The sequence below is a fragment of the Octopus sinensis genome, linkage group LG9 (assembly GCF_006345805.1).
Source record: "Octopus sinensis linkage group LG9, ASM634580v1, whole genome shotgun sequence".
NCBI classification, from domain to species: domain Eukaryota; kingdom Metazoa; phylum Mollusca; class Cephalopoda; order Octopoda; family Octopodidae; genus Octopus; species Octopus sinensis.
This window is the reverse complement of record NC_043005.1, coordinates 40,901,770-40,918,857: the sequence shown is the minus strand read 5'-3', so window position 1 is coordinate 40,918,857 and position 17,088 is coordinate 40,901,770. Positions and strand designations below refer to the sequence as shown.

The window sequence follows — 17,088 nt, the reverse complement described above, 5'->3', positions numbered from 1 at the left end:
GTCACTAAAGAATACTGCAACTGAATAAAGAAAATTTGGACCTCAGAACTCTCTACATTCAATAAAGCAGTGGCCCACAAAGTGTTTGCAGTGACCGTATTCATACCAACATTTGGGCTGCTTGATTGAACGCTGGATGAGATCTGATGGGAAAATCCCAAAAATATTAACAACCACACATAATTTCCACATAAACAGTGACATAGACCACCTCAACCTACAATGAAAACAAGGCAGCAGAGGCTTAACATTGATCCAAAATGCTTTTGCCTGTCAACTCATATCCCTTTGGCATTATAGTTTAACCATCAAGTGTTGAAATGCATCCCTTGACCAAGTAGAAAGCTCCAAGATGATAGTAATATTGATCATCAAAGTAGTCTATCATGGATCAATAGCCGGATTACTACCTCCCGCTTTGAAGGGTATGTGCTTGCAATCCAGGAACAGGAAACATCAACTAAATACCTGATACAAAAAAGGGATAGAGATACAGGAAAAGCAGTGAGATGTGACAACCAATGCAGACTTTGTGAAGTTGACACTGAAGATATCAGCCACATCATAACCAGTTGTCTGAAAATGTCATCATGATATTATCTACCAATGAGACATGACGTTGTAGCTAGGACACTGTGTAATGAGATCTATCAGAAGGATAACCCCAAGGACAAAGAATTAAGAACCAACAGTATGGTATTAGCCATAGCCACTCATGACAAAAAGGAGTACTGGTTGAATGTCCCAGTGAAGACATCAACAAACCTGATATAATGATTTGGGATAAAGAAGAGAAACTGTGCACAGTTGTGGAAATTAGCTGCCTAGTGGATGTTAACATAAAGCTGAAGATCAGTGAAAAAGAGAACACTTATGTTGAACTATTGAGAAATCTGCAGTTATCCTATGAAGATTACAAGTTCAGGTTTATACCTGTAATCATTGGGGTCTTAGGATATGTAACACACTGCCTAAATACCAATCTTGAGAAATTAGGCTTCTCAAAACAAGAGAGGAGAAAGCTAATTTGAAGTCTGCAGATCTAATCTATCACAGGAACTGTAAAAATCTGTAAAACTTTCCTGAAGTTTATCATTTAAATATATATGAGCATGTCTAGTTATGCAACTATATGCATGAGAATACATACATAAAACAAAACATACAAAACATACATACAAAACATACAAATTTGCACATACATACATACATACATACATACATACATACATACATACATACATACATACATGGATACAAACAAGAATACCCTGTTGTTAATGTTGAAATTTCAATGAAAGAACCTTGGATCTTGGTTAGAAACTGGTTCTGTCTTATTGACAAGAAACTGAATAATGACATACATACATGCATGCATACATACATACATACATACATACATACATACATACATACATACATACATACATACATACATACATACAGAGTGGCTAACTGGCTTCCGTGCCGGTGGCATGTAGGAGTCACCATTCAAGCGGGATTGTTACCAGCATCACCTTACTGGCACCTGTGCCGTTGGCATGTATAAAAATTCGAGCGAGGTTGTTGCCAGTACTGCCTGACTGGCCCCTGTGCCGGTGGCACGTAAAAGCACCCACTACACTCTCAAAGTGGTTGGCGTTAGGAAGGGCATCTAGCTGTAGAAACTCTGCCAGATCAAGACTGGAGCCTGGTGCAGCCATCTGGTTCGCCAGCCCACAGTCAAACCGTCCAACCCATGCTAGTATGGAAAGTGGACATTAAACAATGATGATGATGACGATGATGATACATAGTATTGATAACCAGACTACTCTATCCTGGTTAAGCCTCCAAAATATTAATCTCTGACCTTCATGGATATGTTTTGCAATCAAGAAGCAACAGAAAATAACAGCAAACCTGATGCACAAAAGGGGTAGAGATGCAGGTAATCCATGTAGATGCAACAAGTGACTCATACTCAGTGTAATAGCAGTTATAAAAAATTCAGCATGTAATAAGTGTATATACTTGTGTACAGATGTGAAAAAATGTTTGTTTTCAAGGTGGTATTAAAAACATTTTGGTCTAGTTATGTTTAACAAAAAGTAACTTATTTACCGAAGTTCTAACATCATCTCCTTCAAAATAGTCACGTTGCACAGCAGTACACTGGTACCAGCACTCATGCCACCAAAAGATATCATGATATTACCTATCTATGTGATACAGTCATGTAGCTAAATCTTTATACAAGGAAATCTGTTGACACGTTGATTCTGAGATAACAAATATAAGAAATTACGCTGATATGGCAGGCATAAATACATTCAATGTCAAAGAATACTGGTGGATTGTTCCTGTCAGAACTTCAGTTACATGCAAACAACAAATCAGAGTATAAAGGTCTGTAACAGAGAAATGAAACTATGTGCAGTAGCTGCCTTTTAGATGAAAATGTAATTGTGCATATACGACAGAGTGTAAGTGATTTGAGAGAAAAACTGATTATGTGTAGCATCAGATGTAGTGTGTAAGAGAAAATACTGCACTGGTATGGCCATGTAATGCATATGAATGAAGACTGTTGCATTAAGAGGTGCTAATATCTAGTTGTAGAGGTAGCAAGTGGAAGGGGAAGATCCAAGAAGATGTAGAACAAAGTGGTGAGAAAGGATCTACAAATGTTGGGACTCACAGAGGGGATGACAGAGAACTGAAACTCCTTATGGTTTGCTGTGCTTGAAGAGACACATCAAGTTAAGTAAAAGTGTTGTTGCCCATGCATACAGGCACGTTCCTTGCAGCCCACTCCAGCTGAGCTTCCCTAATCTTGCAGGCTCGTAAGTACCGGTACCACATAAAAAGCGCCCATACTGGTGCTGTGTAAAAGCACCCTGTGCACTCTGTAAAGTGGTCAGCATTATGAAGGGCATTATTTAATGTTCATTTTCCATGTTGGCATGGGTTGGGCAGTTTGACAAGAGCTGGTAAGGTTGGGGGCTTGCACAAGGCTCCATCGTCCATTTGGCTTCTACGGCTGGATGCCCTCCCTAATGCCAACCATTTTGCAGAGCATACAGGGTTCTATATACATGATACCATTGCCAGTGCTTTTTACATAGCACCAGCACCAGTGCTTTTTACATGCCACCAGTACCGGTGCTTTTATGTGGCACCAGCATCAGTGCTTTTCACACGCCACCAGCACCAACAGGGTTTCATGTAACTTGCAAGACAAAATCCCCCTCAGTTGGGAAGAGGAAGTAGTAAAGATGGGATGGTGGCTTTGTGCCAGTTGATGAGCGATTAGAGATATAGATGGACAGGGGTAGGTGTCCTGCTGCAGAGTAAATACAGGAATACTTCAGTTGAAAAAGAAAGAAGGGTGGGTTAGAATGTAAGATAAAGAGAGTAGGTGAGTGAGTGAGTGAGATAAAGGAAGCAGGCAGTGAGCTAGCAGTATTGTTATAGTGCCAGGACAAATGTTTAGCAACATTCTTTCTGACTTTATGTTGCTTTTATCCTTTTGGTGTCGATAAAATAAGTACCAGTTGAATACTGGGGTTAATGCAGTTGACTCATTCTCTCTCTCCAAAAAGGCTGGAACTGTGCCGAAATTTTAGAGCAATGGAAATAGAACCTAATTTTCCACAAAAGTAAGCAGCTAGAAAAAAAGAGGGAAATAAAGAAAATCAGTAAAGAAATAATTAAAATAGAAGTATACACACTCCCTCAATTATACCTCACGTCAGATGAGAAACTATAGTTCCCTTTCTGAGAACTTTTTAGACATTCCAAAACATTGATCTTCAATTGGAAAAAAAAAAAATCATTTTATTTTTAAAGATGGGTAAAATCAGTTTTAACCATAATTTTATGTCATGTGCCTTACTTTTATTTTACAAATATAAAGAAGGGATTACAGGGAGGAAAAGGGTAATAAAAGAAAAAAAGGTAAGTGCTCGTAGGGAAGGGAAAATCCCCAGCAAAATTCTAAAAATAGAAATAATCCTCTGCTCGAATGCCGGAAATTCCAATGTGATGTCATAAATCATATGACGTTTTTGTAATTGAACTTCCGGCAGCAGTCAGTCCAGCTAAAATGGAGTCCCGGCAGTTGCTGAGTGACACCAAATGCTTGATCATTTAACTTCTTCACATATTTATCATATATATCTATGTGTGTCGCACACATATATAATAAGTACTTATTTGACGGACTACCTACTTTACATTATTTACATAAAACGGCTAATGTACATGAAAAATGCCACTCGAAGACCCGTTCTTTGTCGTCAGAGAGTGAGTAGATCTATTTATTATTTTTATTATTGTTTTTATCACATCGCTTATCCTTGGCCACATTTTTGGACGAGTATGTGTGTGCTATTTTGCAAAAGAAAAGAAATGTAGCGAAATTCTGGGCTAGTGCGAAAATATGTAAAAGAAACGTAGAAAATATATATACACAAAATATGTGAACACGGAAATCTTTTCGTAAGCTATATCGTCTGCTTTTTTTTCCGCATTTTTGAAATGCACGCGGATTAATGTTCTGTTCTCGTGTGTAGATTACTAAACACCAGTTATGTGGATATATTCGTAACTAGGACTGCGGTATATGTAATTTTATAAATACCTACAGATTGTGTGTCTAGACGCGCGCTTACACGCACACACACGTGTGTGTGTATATGTGTGTGTGTGTATACATATATATATATATATATATATATACACACACACACTTACGCATGCAAGCTATATATATGAATTTACAAATACTACAGTCTTAGTTATTTGTATAGCCGAATAACATATATGTGTGTATACATACACACACATATGTGTGAGGGTGTATATATACGCGCACACACACACACACGTGTGCGTGTGTATATATGCGCGCGCGCACACGTCGTGTGTTGTGTATATATGTGATATATCTGTTTAGTAATTGCTTCAGAGCGTGCGAATCAAGTTTTATATCTTACTTTTCTCTCTCTCTCTTTTTTTTTTTCCATGTTTTATAGAATGACTTAATTTTTCCTATCAAATACAGGCAAATACATTTTAAAGAAAGCTGAAGTGATGATTTCGATCCGTATATTCTAACGTATGTGAATATTTAGTTGTATCTGATAGATGTACTGAGTTTGTTTCGCCTGCCTGTTATAAGAAGAATAGAAACTAAAAACAGATTATTTAATAACTTTGATCCTCCCCATACATCGTCTTCTACGTAGTTAACTGCCTGTTCGGTTTTTATTTTCATACACGTCCTCCGTCTAATCGGATTTTTAATTGCTATTTTATACGATCTCGATCTCGTCAGAGTTGCGTTAATTGCCTCGCTTCTCGCTTACGTCTACACTTGTCACACATGAAATTTCCAAGTAAACAGCAATGCAAACACAAAACACGCACTTCTTTCGCTTTTCACATATACACATACTTACACTGCCGAGCTTGTATGTACCTATATATGTGTGTGTGTGTGTGTGTGTACATACACAATTCGCAGAACTATTGCTGAATGTGTATTAGGTCACTCACTGATCACTCTCTCTCTCTCTCCCGTCACACACATGCACATATAAATATGTATAATGTATGTGTCTATGTGAATGTATGAGTATATATATACGTTTGTATATGAATATATGCGTGTATATATATATGTATGCGCGCACATACACAGACAAATCAAGAAAGAGAGATAGTCACGCCATTAACATGGGCTGTTTACGTGTTAATCGATCTTTTGCAGTTCTTATACATAGTTATTCTTTGTCACTCATTACTCACCACGCCTTATAAACATTATTTAGCTACGCCGAAACAACTAGACAGTAAAAGAAAGATTCTAAGGAAGAAAAAAAAGTATGAATATTAGGACTTTCCACTTATCAGATGTTTTTTAGGTTTCACGCTTATCTAAGAAACAAATGAATGGTTGGTGGGTAGTTGATGCTAATGTTGTAGCGCCTGTCTTTCTTAAATAATACTCTCAGATTTCGCCTCGTTGATTGTTGTTATCGGTTATCCACTTTTATAAGCTTTACGAAATCTGTCCTACCTCTAAATGATTTTGTCTCTCGTGGGTTACATAGATAGTTACTATTGTATTTTTGCCCCGGGTCAACTCTGATTAAGTAAATCTGTGATTAAAGATGGTTCAAGCATGACCTTAAGAGATTTTTTTCCAATGTCTTGGATAACATTATCTTTTTTTTTTTTAATTTCATATTTTATTTAAAGACAATCGGATGTGATTTAAGAGGGATCAGTCTGCTGCTTCTAACGTGTAAAGGGTCCATGTAAATGCCCCTTTTATACTTAAGAATCAGAAAGAATTTGAATCAATTCGTTCATATCGGCGTTCTTCCTGTCAGACAAAGGTTTTTTACCGAGTATAAAAAGTGTGTATAACTCAGAATATGACTAAGACCACTTTATGTAGGTATATATAAACCGTTCAAAGAGTAGTGAAGTGGAAGCAGTAAGGTGCCAGACGAAATGGTCATACAGTATTTTAAGCTTTCACTGTTGCCGGCGTCGCTTTTCCTTTCATTTTGTCAAATTCCCTTGGGTAGATAAAATCCCGGCATGTATGTATGTACGCTGTAATATTTGCGGCCTTGTGCCAAATTGGCTAATCGATATATTTTTAAAATCACTGTGTGTATTATGAGTGCGTGCATACGATGATCAATGACGTTGGAAAGGATAAAACAGTGTGACCGCAGTACACATATACACACATACGCGCGTGCGCGCAGTGGAGTGCCGTTTTCAAGCAGTGTTGCGAGCTAGTTTTAGACACGTTGCGGTATCTGGTTCGTGCCTTATGGTGAGAGCTGGAATCGCAGAGCTGTTTCTTTTAATATCTGTTATCGTTACTGAGTCAATACAGTAGCTATTGGTTATGCATTATTGGTAGATTTAATTTACCATTCAGTTTTTTTCCGGAAACAAATCTCCTGTTCAGATGATCATTTTCTGGATGGTTGCCCATGTTCGTCATGTTTGCTACCTTTCAACCATTTATATACATCTGTTCGCATCACGTATTATGATTCTCTTCAAATCTAGGACGTATCATCTGAATTACACTCAGTAATTGACTGGAGCTTTATTTTATCGTTCTCAGAAAAAATGAACGACTAAGTTGACCTCAACGGAATTTGAAATACATACTCATTCACATACATACACTCACACACACACACATACTCGGATACTTACATAATCACACACACTCACACACGTGGAACTTGTAACTCTTGTATTCTGACTATAAATTCTCATTTGTACCTAAAATCATAGGTGCATTAGGATATATATCAACAAATTGACTCAAAAACCTAGAAATATTAGGTCTTTCAAAGAAAACAAAAGAAACCGACATTGATTCTCCAAATCCAATCTAACAACATAGTGGAGGTTTGTAAGACATTCCAAAGATTCTGCCATCAGAAATTTTTTAGGTGAATAGATGCACACACTTGAGTGCATACATCGACTGTTCAACCAACACACCAACTCAACCACATATTTACAAACACTGGGAACTCTCTTAACCCCAAAAGTTTTGTTCCTTTGTTACTGACCAGCTCGAATTCTCTAAATAAAAACCTGACTAAAACTCAAAGAAAAATCATGTGTGGAGGCATATGGCCTGGTGGTTAGAGCAGCGGACTCGCAGTCGAGGAATCGCGGGTTCGAATCTCAGACCGGGTGATATGTGTCTTTATGAGCGAAACACCTAAGCTCCACGCAGCTCTGGCAGAAGGTAATGGCAAAACTTCTGCTAACTCTTTTGCCACAACTTTCTCTCACTCTTTCCTCCTGCATCTTGCAGCTCACTGGTGTCCCATCCAGGTGGGGAACCTATATGCCGGGAAACCGGCCCTTATGAGCCATGAATGGCTTGAGAAGGAACAACCAACCAACCAACAATCATGCATGCATGCATACATACATACATACATACATACATACATGCATGCATGCATGATTGTTTAAATATTTCTCTACAGCCGAATCCTTTTGCTTTTGTTCATTAGGGGCAAATACAGTCAAAAGCCATTGATAAAATTCTGCTTTAAGAACCAAAACATGATTTCACGTGCAAACTCTACATCTTAAAGTGTATTGAATACTACAGTGAATTGAGATTATTTTTGACTGATGAATATGATAATGATTTCAAATTTTGGCACAAGACCAGCAAGTTCAGGGGTGGGGCTAAGTTGATTATATCGACCCAACTGGTACTTATTTTTTCAACCCCAAAAGAGTGAACAGCAAAGTTGACCTCAGTGGAATTTGAACTCCAAATCTAAAGACAGATGATATGCCGCTAAGCAGTTTGCCTGGTGCAGTAACAATTTTGCCAGCTCGCCACCTTAATTGATAGATATAATAATATCAATTGTACAAATGCAGAAACAAACATGATTACATAGTACTCAGTATTAAAAGTATGGATAAATCTAAATAATTCAGGATTATTCTTTTGCTGCAGTTTCTTCTTTTCAGTTCATCAGAAATAATTCTCAAACAAATTTGGTAGAATTTAGTGTATATACAGAACGTTAGTGGTTGGAGGATTGCAGGAGAAAACAAAGTAGAAAGAGGATGTAAGTGAGAGGTGAATGTTTGATGCATTTGTATAGTGAATTGGTTTGTCAGTTAAAGATTTATTTCTGGAATTTCAAAGAAGAAACTTCAGTGAAAACTCATTCCTGAAATTGTTCAGCTTTAATCAATGTGTGTTATAATACAAATAATATTTGAATAAATATCAAAATACTTAGTACACTATTTTATTTTACTTGTTTATTGCTTTTTTACTTGCTACATCTGGAAGAAGGGCAATTGTTATGAATTTTGCAGGCCTTCTCAGACCAATGAGTTTGCTGCTAATGTTCCATTTACACTGCAAGAAAGACAGGAGCAGGGAGACGATTCCAAACAGTTGATGTTTTGAGGAAGAAGGACAGAGAATAGTGGCTAATATAGGAGCCAGGTGTGTGGTGGATGCCTCAAGAGATGGAGAGACAAGTGGATTGAGATGTTTAAAGGTTTGAGGTACATGACTAGCTGGCTGCAACGAACTGGACACTGTAAGGTAGAGGGGAATCATTTTGTCTAACATAAAACATAACAACCTCTCCTGTGTTGATGCCTTGATAAAATGCATCTACTCTGGATGTAAAGTGATTGGTATTAGGAAGAGTGATCAGCTGTAGAAACCATGCTAGAAATGAGAAATTGAAGGGATATTTGGTTCTCTGATCTGTTGGGTTTTGCCAAACTGTCCAGTGCAACATGCCTGTGTAGAAAGCAGATTTAAAATGATATACATATAATCATTGTTTAACATCTGCTTTCTATGCTGGTATAGATGGGACTACATTAAATATATATATATATATATATATATATAGTCGCTGCCAAACTTTTCTTTGTAAAAGTTAACAAACATTGTACTCTACTAAAAAGTAATGAGTGATCCTTTGATTAAAATCTTTTTATTTATAGCTTGACATGAAAACACACTGTCTGTGTGCATGTATTTAATTATTGTATATGGACACACACATGTAGAGACAGTGAGTGAGACTTGCAACAAAATAACAAAGAATATTTAAAATATATACAAGCAAAATTGTAATAAAATATGTTTTATATATCATTTAAATGTTAGATGGACTTATGAATCACTCTCTATATACAGAGTGATTAAAAAGTAACTCCCTGTTTTAAAATACTTATAAATTATTTATTAATTGTAATTTTTACAAAAATATGGATATGAGAGGAAAGCTTTTAGTATGAGGCTTTATTTAAAATTTGATATAGGCTCAAGATGTCGCCACCAGCTTCTTGAGTCACCCAGGAATTGCATCAACTGATTTCACCAGGAACTCTTGTGGAATGGAAGACATAACTTCTTGTATTCATCTTTCAAGTTCTTCCAAAGTTTTTGGTTTGGTACAGTAGACTTGTTCCTTTAACCCTTTTGTTACTGTATTTATTTTAAGATGCTCTCTGTTTCTTTCAATTACTTTAAATATAACAAAGTATTTAGTAAAATAACTTAGTTATCATTCAGCTAGTGTTAGGAACATAAATTGTGACTAAGGTTTGGTGGAAGATTTTAATTCAAAACTTAGGAAAACAAGACATTTGTATTCAGAACCAGAGCTGGTTTCAGCCGGGTTGGTAACGAAAGGGTTAACCCACTCTAAAGAAAGAAGTAACAGGGTGTTAAATCAGGACTCCTGGCTGGCCACCCATGCAGACCATGGTGGCCCATCCATCTCCCAGGGAAGTGGGCATTCAGTCATTCACAAATGACAAGAGCAATACAATTACAGATTAAATTCTGGTACTTCAAAAAAAAAGAAAATTGAGAAAAAAATTACAATTGATAAATAATTTATAAGTATTTAAAAATGGGGAGTTACTTTTCAATCGCCCTGCATATGTGTGCATGTATACATGTTTATGTGTGCATGTATATATATTTATGTTTGTATGTATATATGTGTGTGTATGCTTATAATGATATGTGCTTATGAAGTTGCTCCATTCCTTGGGCAAACTAGTTCCTTGTGAGTGAAACTTTGTAGAAAGAAACTGCAGAAAATTATTCCAGCATAGAAAACACACCTGAACTGATGATGATGTACATGTGTGTGTGTTATATAATTTGTGTTTTGGGTGACTGTGACATTTGTCTACATCTCCTGTTAACATCATATCCAGTATCTTAGTTGTTTCAATGCATGAAGGACAGTGGAAAAATTGGTGACAGGAAAACCAAAGAATACTGAAGAAGTCTTGTCCAAAGAAGTCTTGGAAGTGAATATAAAAATGATGAAAAAAAACCCCCCAAAAATGATGACATCTATTTTCGCCTAAAATAGTATGTATGTCACATCTAATTCATAGAAATGGAGGAACCCCATTGCACTAATATAGATCAGAAGAAACAATATAAGTATCAGTGGAGATAGACACATCTGTATTGAGTATATATGCATTTCCTTTACATATCTATTTTCTAGTTTCTATTTTCAATAAGAACTTCAGAAAAAATGAGTAATTTAGTATCTACCCTTCATTTATAAATATATTCAACTGGAATTTCTGACATAAATATACAGCCATGTTTTTCAAAACGAATGAATTGATTCGTTTACATCTGCATATATATAACATGCATACGTGTTAAATGGGATAAATCTGATAATGTACAGATGAGTGCACACAGAAATTAAACAGTTCAAATGAACACAACACATATACACATGTAGAAACGAACATACAAGCATGGTAACAACTGAAACATAACAGCTAATGAGCGTGCAAGATGCATAATTCAAATAAAATGAGAAAATGATTTATTACTACTGTGATTTTGACAATCAACAATTTGAGCTGGATTGAGGGACATTACCAGAGAATCATGGAAGGGTGAAATTATTAGGATTTATACTGAAGAAATATCCAGTTAAGAAATTGTAGACTCTGCATTCTAGCCTTGACATTTTCTTCCTTATTTTAGCTTCTGTTGTCTTTATTTCTATTTTAAGAAGGAATTATGAGATTTGAGGAAGATTTAGCTGCAGTCATCTGCAAGCTGAATGACTGTTCTCTTCTTGGCTCAAATATATGCCAATAATATACAGTCGTTGAGTTGATTGTCCGTGACCTTTATTTCTCTTACAAAAAAAAGGTTATTGTGTTATCCACTTTCTGGAACCGTCAATATTTTTCCTACTAAAGTGCAGTGAATTAGTTGTAGGGGATGGAGAACCATATTAAATGTTTTATTAGTATGTGTTCATTTGAAATGAAATGTTTGCATAGGATTACATTAACTCAGTGGTTCTCAGACAGGGTCCATATGGCCCTTGGGGCTCCATATAAAATTTTGTTGTTAAAATTTGTGGTTATATTGGAAATGAATGACACTGCTTTACAACTGTCATGTGCTCTCAAGATGACACAAACACATATACATATATAAAATTGGCTTTTTTTTTTCAGTTTCTATCCAAAGTTTCAATTTTAATACAATTACCTCCAAAAATCTATGAGATAACATGACATAAAAATGAATTTTAAGTTTTAAGATCAGCCTAACATTCAAATTTAGGTTTGCTGGTATTTTAATAATTATTTTTATACAATTCCTAATAATATTTAATTATAAAAACCTAAAATGATTTTTTTAAACATCAAATGACTGGGGGCCCACCTAAGTAAAATAGGAATCACAGGGGTTCATAGGTAAAAAATAGTTGAAAAACACTGCTCTGACTCATAGTTTGGCAGTTAAAATTAATTTTGTTGTGCTTCAGGGATTCCTAGCTAGATAAGTAACCAGCTTTTCTCTGGAAGTTTCCTACCCAAGCTATGGTTTGTCTTGCACCTACTCAATATGACAATTTGTAAAAATAGGCCAAGAAGATATTTTTGAAATTTATTGTTGCCGGTGTGTTGCATTATTTTATTTTCCTTTAATCCTACCAGGGGGAATAAAATAAATAGTGATGTACTGGAGTCATTTCAATCAACTAGTCTACATTTTCTTTCCCTTGTGATTGCATCCTTCTACATTATTATTATTATGCTAAAAAGAAAAAAAGGCATACATTAATGCTACATTATATAGAATCTATTACTGAAGAACATTGTCTAGGATAAACACACACACATAGATTAAAATCATACAGTCATAGAAGACATTGACTTATACATAGGTAGTCACATATAAACATCCATAATGTAGAAAGATAAAATTGTTATTTTGTTGTTTAGCTGGATAGCTAGTCTGGCTAAAGATGGTATTAGTCTTTCCTCAAAGTCACTGGCCAATTTATCTTTGTGCTTCTAATCTTTGCAAATTATAATAAGTTCTCTTATGGCATTCAGTTTATCAAAACAATCATTATAGTTTTCTTTCTTTTTTTACTTATTATTTTTGGAAGCTGTTTTAAGCCTAAAGTTCATAAGGGACAAAAACACTTACAAACCACATGATGGATATAATGAAATAAAATTACAAAGAATATCTGAAATTGCTAGAGAAAGATTAAATCTTCTATCGCTTTCTTTTTTCTTTGTGTTTATTTTTCTCTATATCACCCTAAATCTTTACCTACCTTTTAGATCTTAATGAATATATTACTCCTTTTCCAAGCTCTCTATTCTTCACCCTGGTCCTCAAGATAATGAGATAAAGAAGGATTGAAAAGTAGTAGCTAGATAGTTAGATCAAGTCTGAAAGAGCAGGGCCTTAACCTTTTAACATTCAGATTTCCTTATCAAATGTATTGTTTATTTATTCACATTGTTTGGAATTATGGCACAAGCGTAGCTGTGTGGTAAGTAGCTTGCTTCCTAACCACATAGTTCCATGTTCAGTTCCACTGCATGACACTTTGGACAAGTGTCTTCTACTATAGCTTCAGGCAGACCAAAGCTTTGTGAGTAGATTTGGTAGACAGAAACTGAAAGACGTCCATCATATATACATATATATGTATACATTTGTGTGTCTATGTTACTTGACAACCAATGCCAGTGTGTTTATGTCCCTGTAACTGAGCGGTTTGGCAAAAGGGACCGATAGAATAAGTACTAAGCTTACAATGAATATGTCCTGGGGTCAATTTCTTCAACTAAAACCCATTAAGGTGATGCTCCAGCATGACCACAGTCAAATGACTGAAAAAAGTAAAAGAAATAAAAGTAATATCTTGTAACTTCAGGATTTCAATGGTGTGATTGTATATTCTTAGAATGACATTGTCGGGTAGATGTGAGAGGCTAGATTTGGCCAGTTTTAACGTAAAGCAGGTAAAATATTCGGGCTGGTTATGGCTGGATTAAATACTAAAGGGTTAATAAATGAAATGATCAAGATGTATAATGAAATAGCATGTGCCAGTGTAGAAAAATAGACTTTAAAATGATGATGATTTAAACAGTCATAAAATACTTGTTAGGGTTATTAAAGGACGATGATGGTGATGATGATTATGACATGTATATCATCGGGTCATTTCAGCCATGTAACTGCACGTGTCTTTTCTCAGACTATTCTTTTCCTTCTCTCCGAGCCTTTCAAACATCACGCCCCATTATTTTTCCCATCTTAAACTGAGCACCAACCTAATGCGTTAACTATGTATGTCCTTTTGACTGTTGTTTTTGTTTTCATTTTTGATTTGCCTATATGTACAAGTTATTTCAGAATTTATGAAGTCAATTTATTCTTGAAAAACTTGTGCATCATACAAATGGTGACATGCATAGTTATTCACTATTCAGAAATGTTTAATTTTAGGTTTATAGCTTTCTCTTTGTTCATTAACAAAAGCCACAAGGTTTTATAATGGCTTTTGAACTAAAATATATGTTACTTTTATGATCTTATTAAAATATGTGTATTTGTGAATTTATATATACAGACACATTTGTATTCATGTATATAAGGAACACCTCTTTTTTATTTTTCAAACTTATATTGAAAACATGACGATGTTCAAGTTTGATTAATGATTTTTATTTTGTATTCCCTTGTTAGTCTTTTGTTTAGTTTGTGACAATAAACTTCCTAGGTCCATCAATGTTTGTAAACCTCTCCAGTTTTATCTTTAGGATATTGGTGTTGTGTAGCTCTAGATCAAAACTGATTGAGCAGGTATATGGCAGACTGGTATTTGACTGAAGAATGTTGTAGCATGACCCACAGGTTCATCTTCTCAGTTATACTGTCTCTTCCTAGCTGAAGGTCATACTGCACATTCTAGCAGACAGTAAAGAATTGTATGGGATGCAGCATGATAGTCCAGACAAACTGCATCCTCTCAAATGTCTGGTCTCTCTTATACACCTGTATATTCCAATGGTGGCCACATGGAAGCAGGCAAGGTGGAGTGCATCAGTAGCTGTTCTTCTGCACTTATTGTTTGTTTCTGTATATGTTTTTTTTTTCTTTTATGCTTGTCAAGGCTGAGCTAGAATGATAATGTCTATTGGTTGTTGGAATAATGCTCTGGGATTTTGTAGTTGTACCCAGATGTTTAGTTGTGATTTTTTTTTTACATAATGACACAGACTATATGTGTGTGTGTGTGTGTGGTGTTGGTGGGGGGAGAGGTTAAACATGCTGTGGCAACAAACTGTGCCCCTCGCATGTCCAAGTGGTCTAGGGCAGTGCTTCTCAAATTATCTGATGTGGTGTACTGGCAGGTTTTTTTTTTCCAATGTGCCAGGGACTGGTAATATTAATTTATACCAGAAACAATATATTTAATGAATATAAATAAAAGTTGACTTTTTTTAATCTTATATTTATTTTGTAAACAAATAATACAATATTACATAAGCATTTTATAATGCTTCTTTCTTTTCTGGAAACTTGCCGTGTACCAGCAGCTGATGGCTCATGGACCGGTACAACATTCTTCAGCCAAATACCAGTGTGCCATATACCACTTTGAGTAGCACTGGCCTAGGAGATTTAAGAAAGGTTGGAATAGTTATGCTGCAGTGTCTGGAGAGCAGTAGGAGGATGTGTGCGTGTGTGCTATTATCTATGTATAAGGCTATCTGCACACATTTTGGGTATGTGAAAAGGCTCAATCAGTAAAGGTTGAAAAGAATGAGTAAGAAGATGTATGTTTGTACTCTGTTTGGTATGACTCGGATTCTGCAGGTGCTGTTTCAGTACATTACATAGGCTTGGTCGCCTGATGAGTAATTTGCTAATCAGCATTTTGTGTTGAAAGGATAATGAGGAATGGAATTAAAAACTTTACTGATGTAAATGCTAGCTAGTGTGTGTGTGTGTTATTTGTAGTTGAGGCCATCATTATTTGTTTGTGTTCGTCTTGTGAGTAGGATGGTTCTTGGTATCTGAGTATGATCGGGAGAAGAGGATTTGTGTGTTAGTGATGTTAAAGATTAGCCTTTCTGGAATGTTTGCAAGCATGCATATGTGGGTGATAGTTATTTGATGTTATTTCATTTGTAATTTGGTAGAGCTTTAGATTTGTTATAATTCTTTTCCTGCTTTAAGAATCAATGAATTTGATGAGATTAGTATGAGTTGTTGGAGAGTGCAGTGATTCGATCATGCCACTAAGTGTTTTAGATGAATGTGTGTGGTTTTGCCTGGCCCTGAAGCTTTTGAGGATTTAGATTACCCTGTTGTTTTTTGGGTATCTGATGGGAAGAGTCAAAATTATGGTCAAGGTGAAAGGTACATACTTTTCATTGTGATTTCAGTTTGTATAGTTTTTGATAGCCGATTTTTGAGAAATGTCTGATCAAGGTATTTGATTGGCATTGTAGTGTATAGATACTATTTGAGATTATTATGGCCACTCTGTAAAGTGGTTGGCACTTGGAAGGGCATCCAGCTGTAGAAGCCATGCCGAAACATTGGAACTTGGTGTGGATTGTAGCCTTGCCAGCTCCTGTCAAACTGTCCAACCCAGTGATTCTCAAACTTTTCAGGCTGCCGCCCCCTTGACACCCAGGCCACATTCCTAGTGCCCCCACCCCAACTAACCATCACAAACATAGACCTCTTTCTGAAGCAAATTCAAAGCAACTGTATTTCACAAATAAAACTTAACCTAATGAACCCATTATTTTGTTGTGTTACATAAGCCTATTATTGCCCCACTTTTTACATGAATTGCTACCCAATTATCACTCAACTTTTCTTCAATACCCTCTTGGAATTTTCCATACCACCAGTGGGGCATTACTGCCCACTTTGGGAACCACTGGTCCATCCCATGCCAGCATGGAAAACAGACGTTGAATGATGGTGGTGGTGGCCCCTGTTGTTATTGATGCTGCTAATTACCATATATAGTGTGTTTTACTATTAGTTTTGTGTTTTATGTTCAATATAAGTGATTGCCAGTTGTTTTATTTATGCTTTTCTTTTTGGTTATTTCATTATTTAGTTGTTTGATGCTGACTTTTATTTCAGTTGTGTGTATTGTGTTTGAGGTTGGCTATTTCTGGGATTGTAGTTTTTGTGTTGCTTTGTGTGATATG

At 35.8% G+C, this 17,088-nt stretch overlaps 1 protein-coding gene across 2 annotated transcripts in view; it reads left to right on the top strand.

Annotated features, from left to right (window-relative positions):
• The first annotated feature begins 4,051 nt into the window (after positions 1–4,051).
• The window catches only part of LOC115215702 (syntaxin-6), a 153,363-nt gene continuing 140,326 nt past the window's right edge, over positions 4,052–17,088 (top strand). For both annotated transcript variants that reach the window (XM_029784987.2, XM_029784988.2), the window contains exon 1: positions 4,052–4,287. In XM_029784987.2, coding sequence (XP_029640847.1) covers positions 4,253–4,287 — 35 coding nt within the window. In that variant the 5' untranslated portion in view covers positions 4,052–4,252. The remainder of the gene's footprint in view (positions 4,288–17,088) is intronic.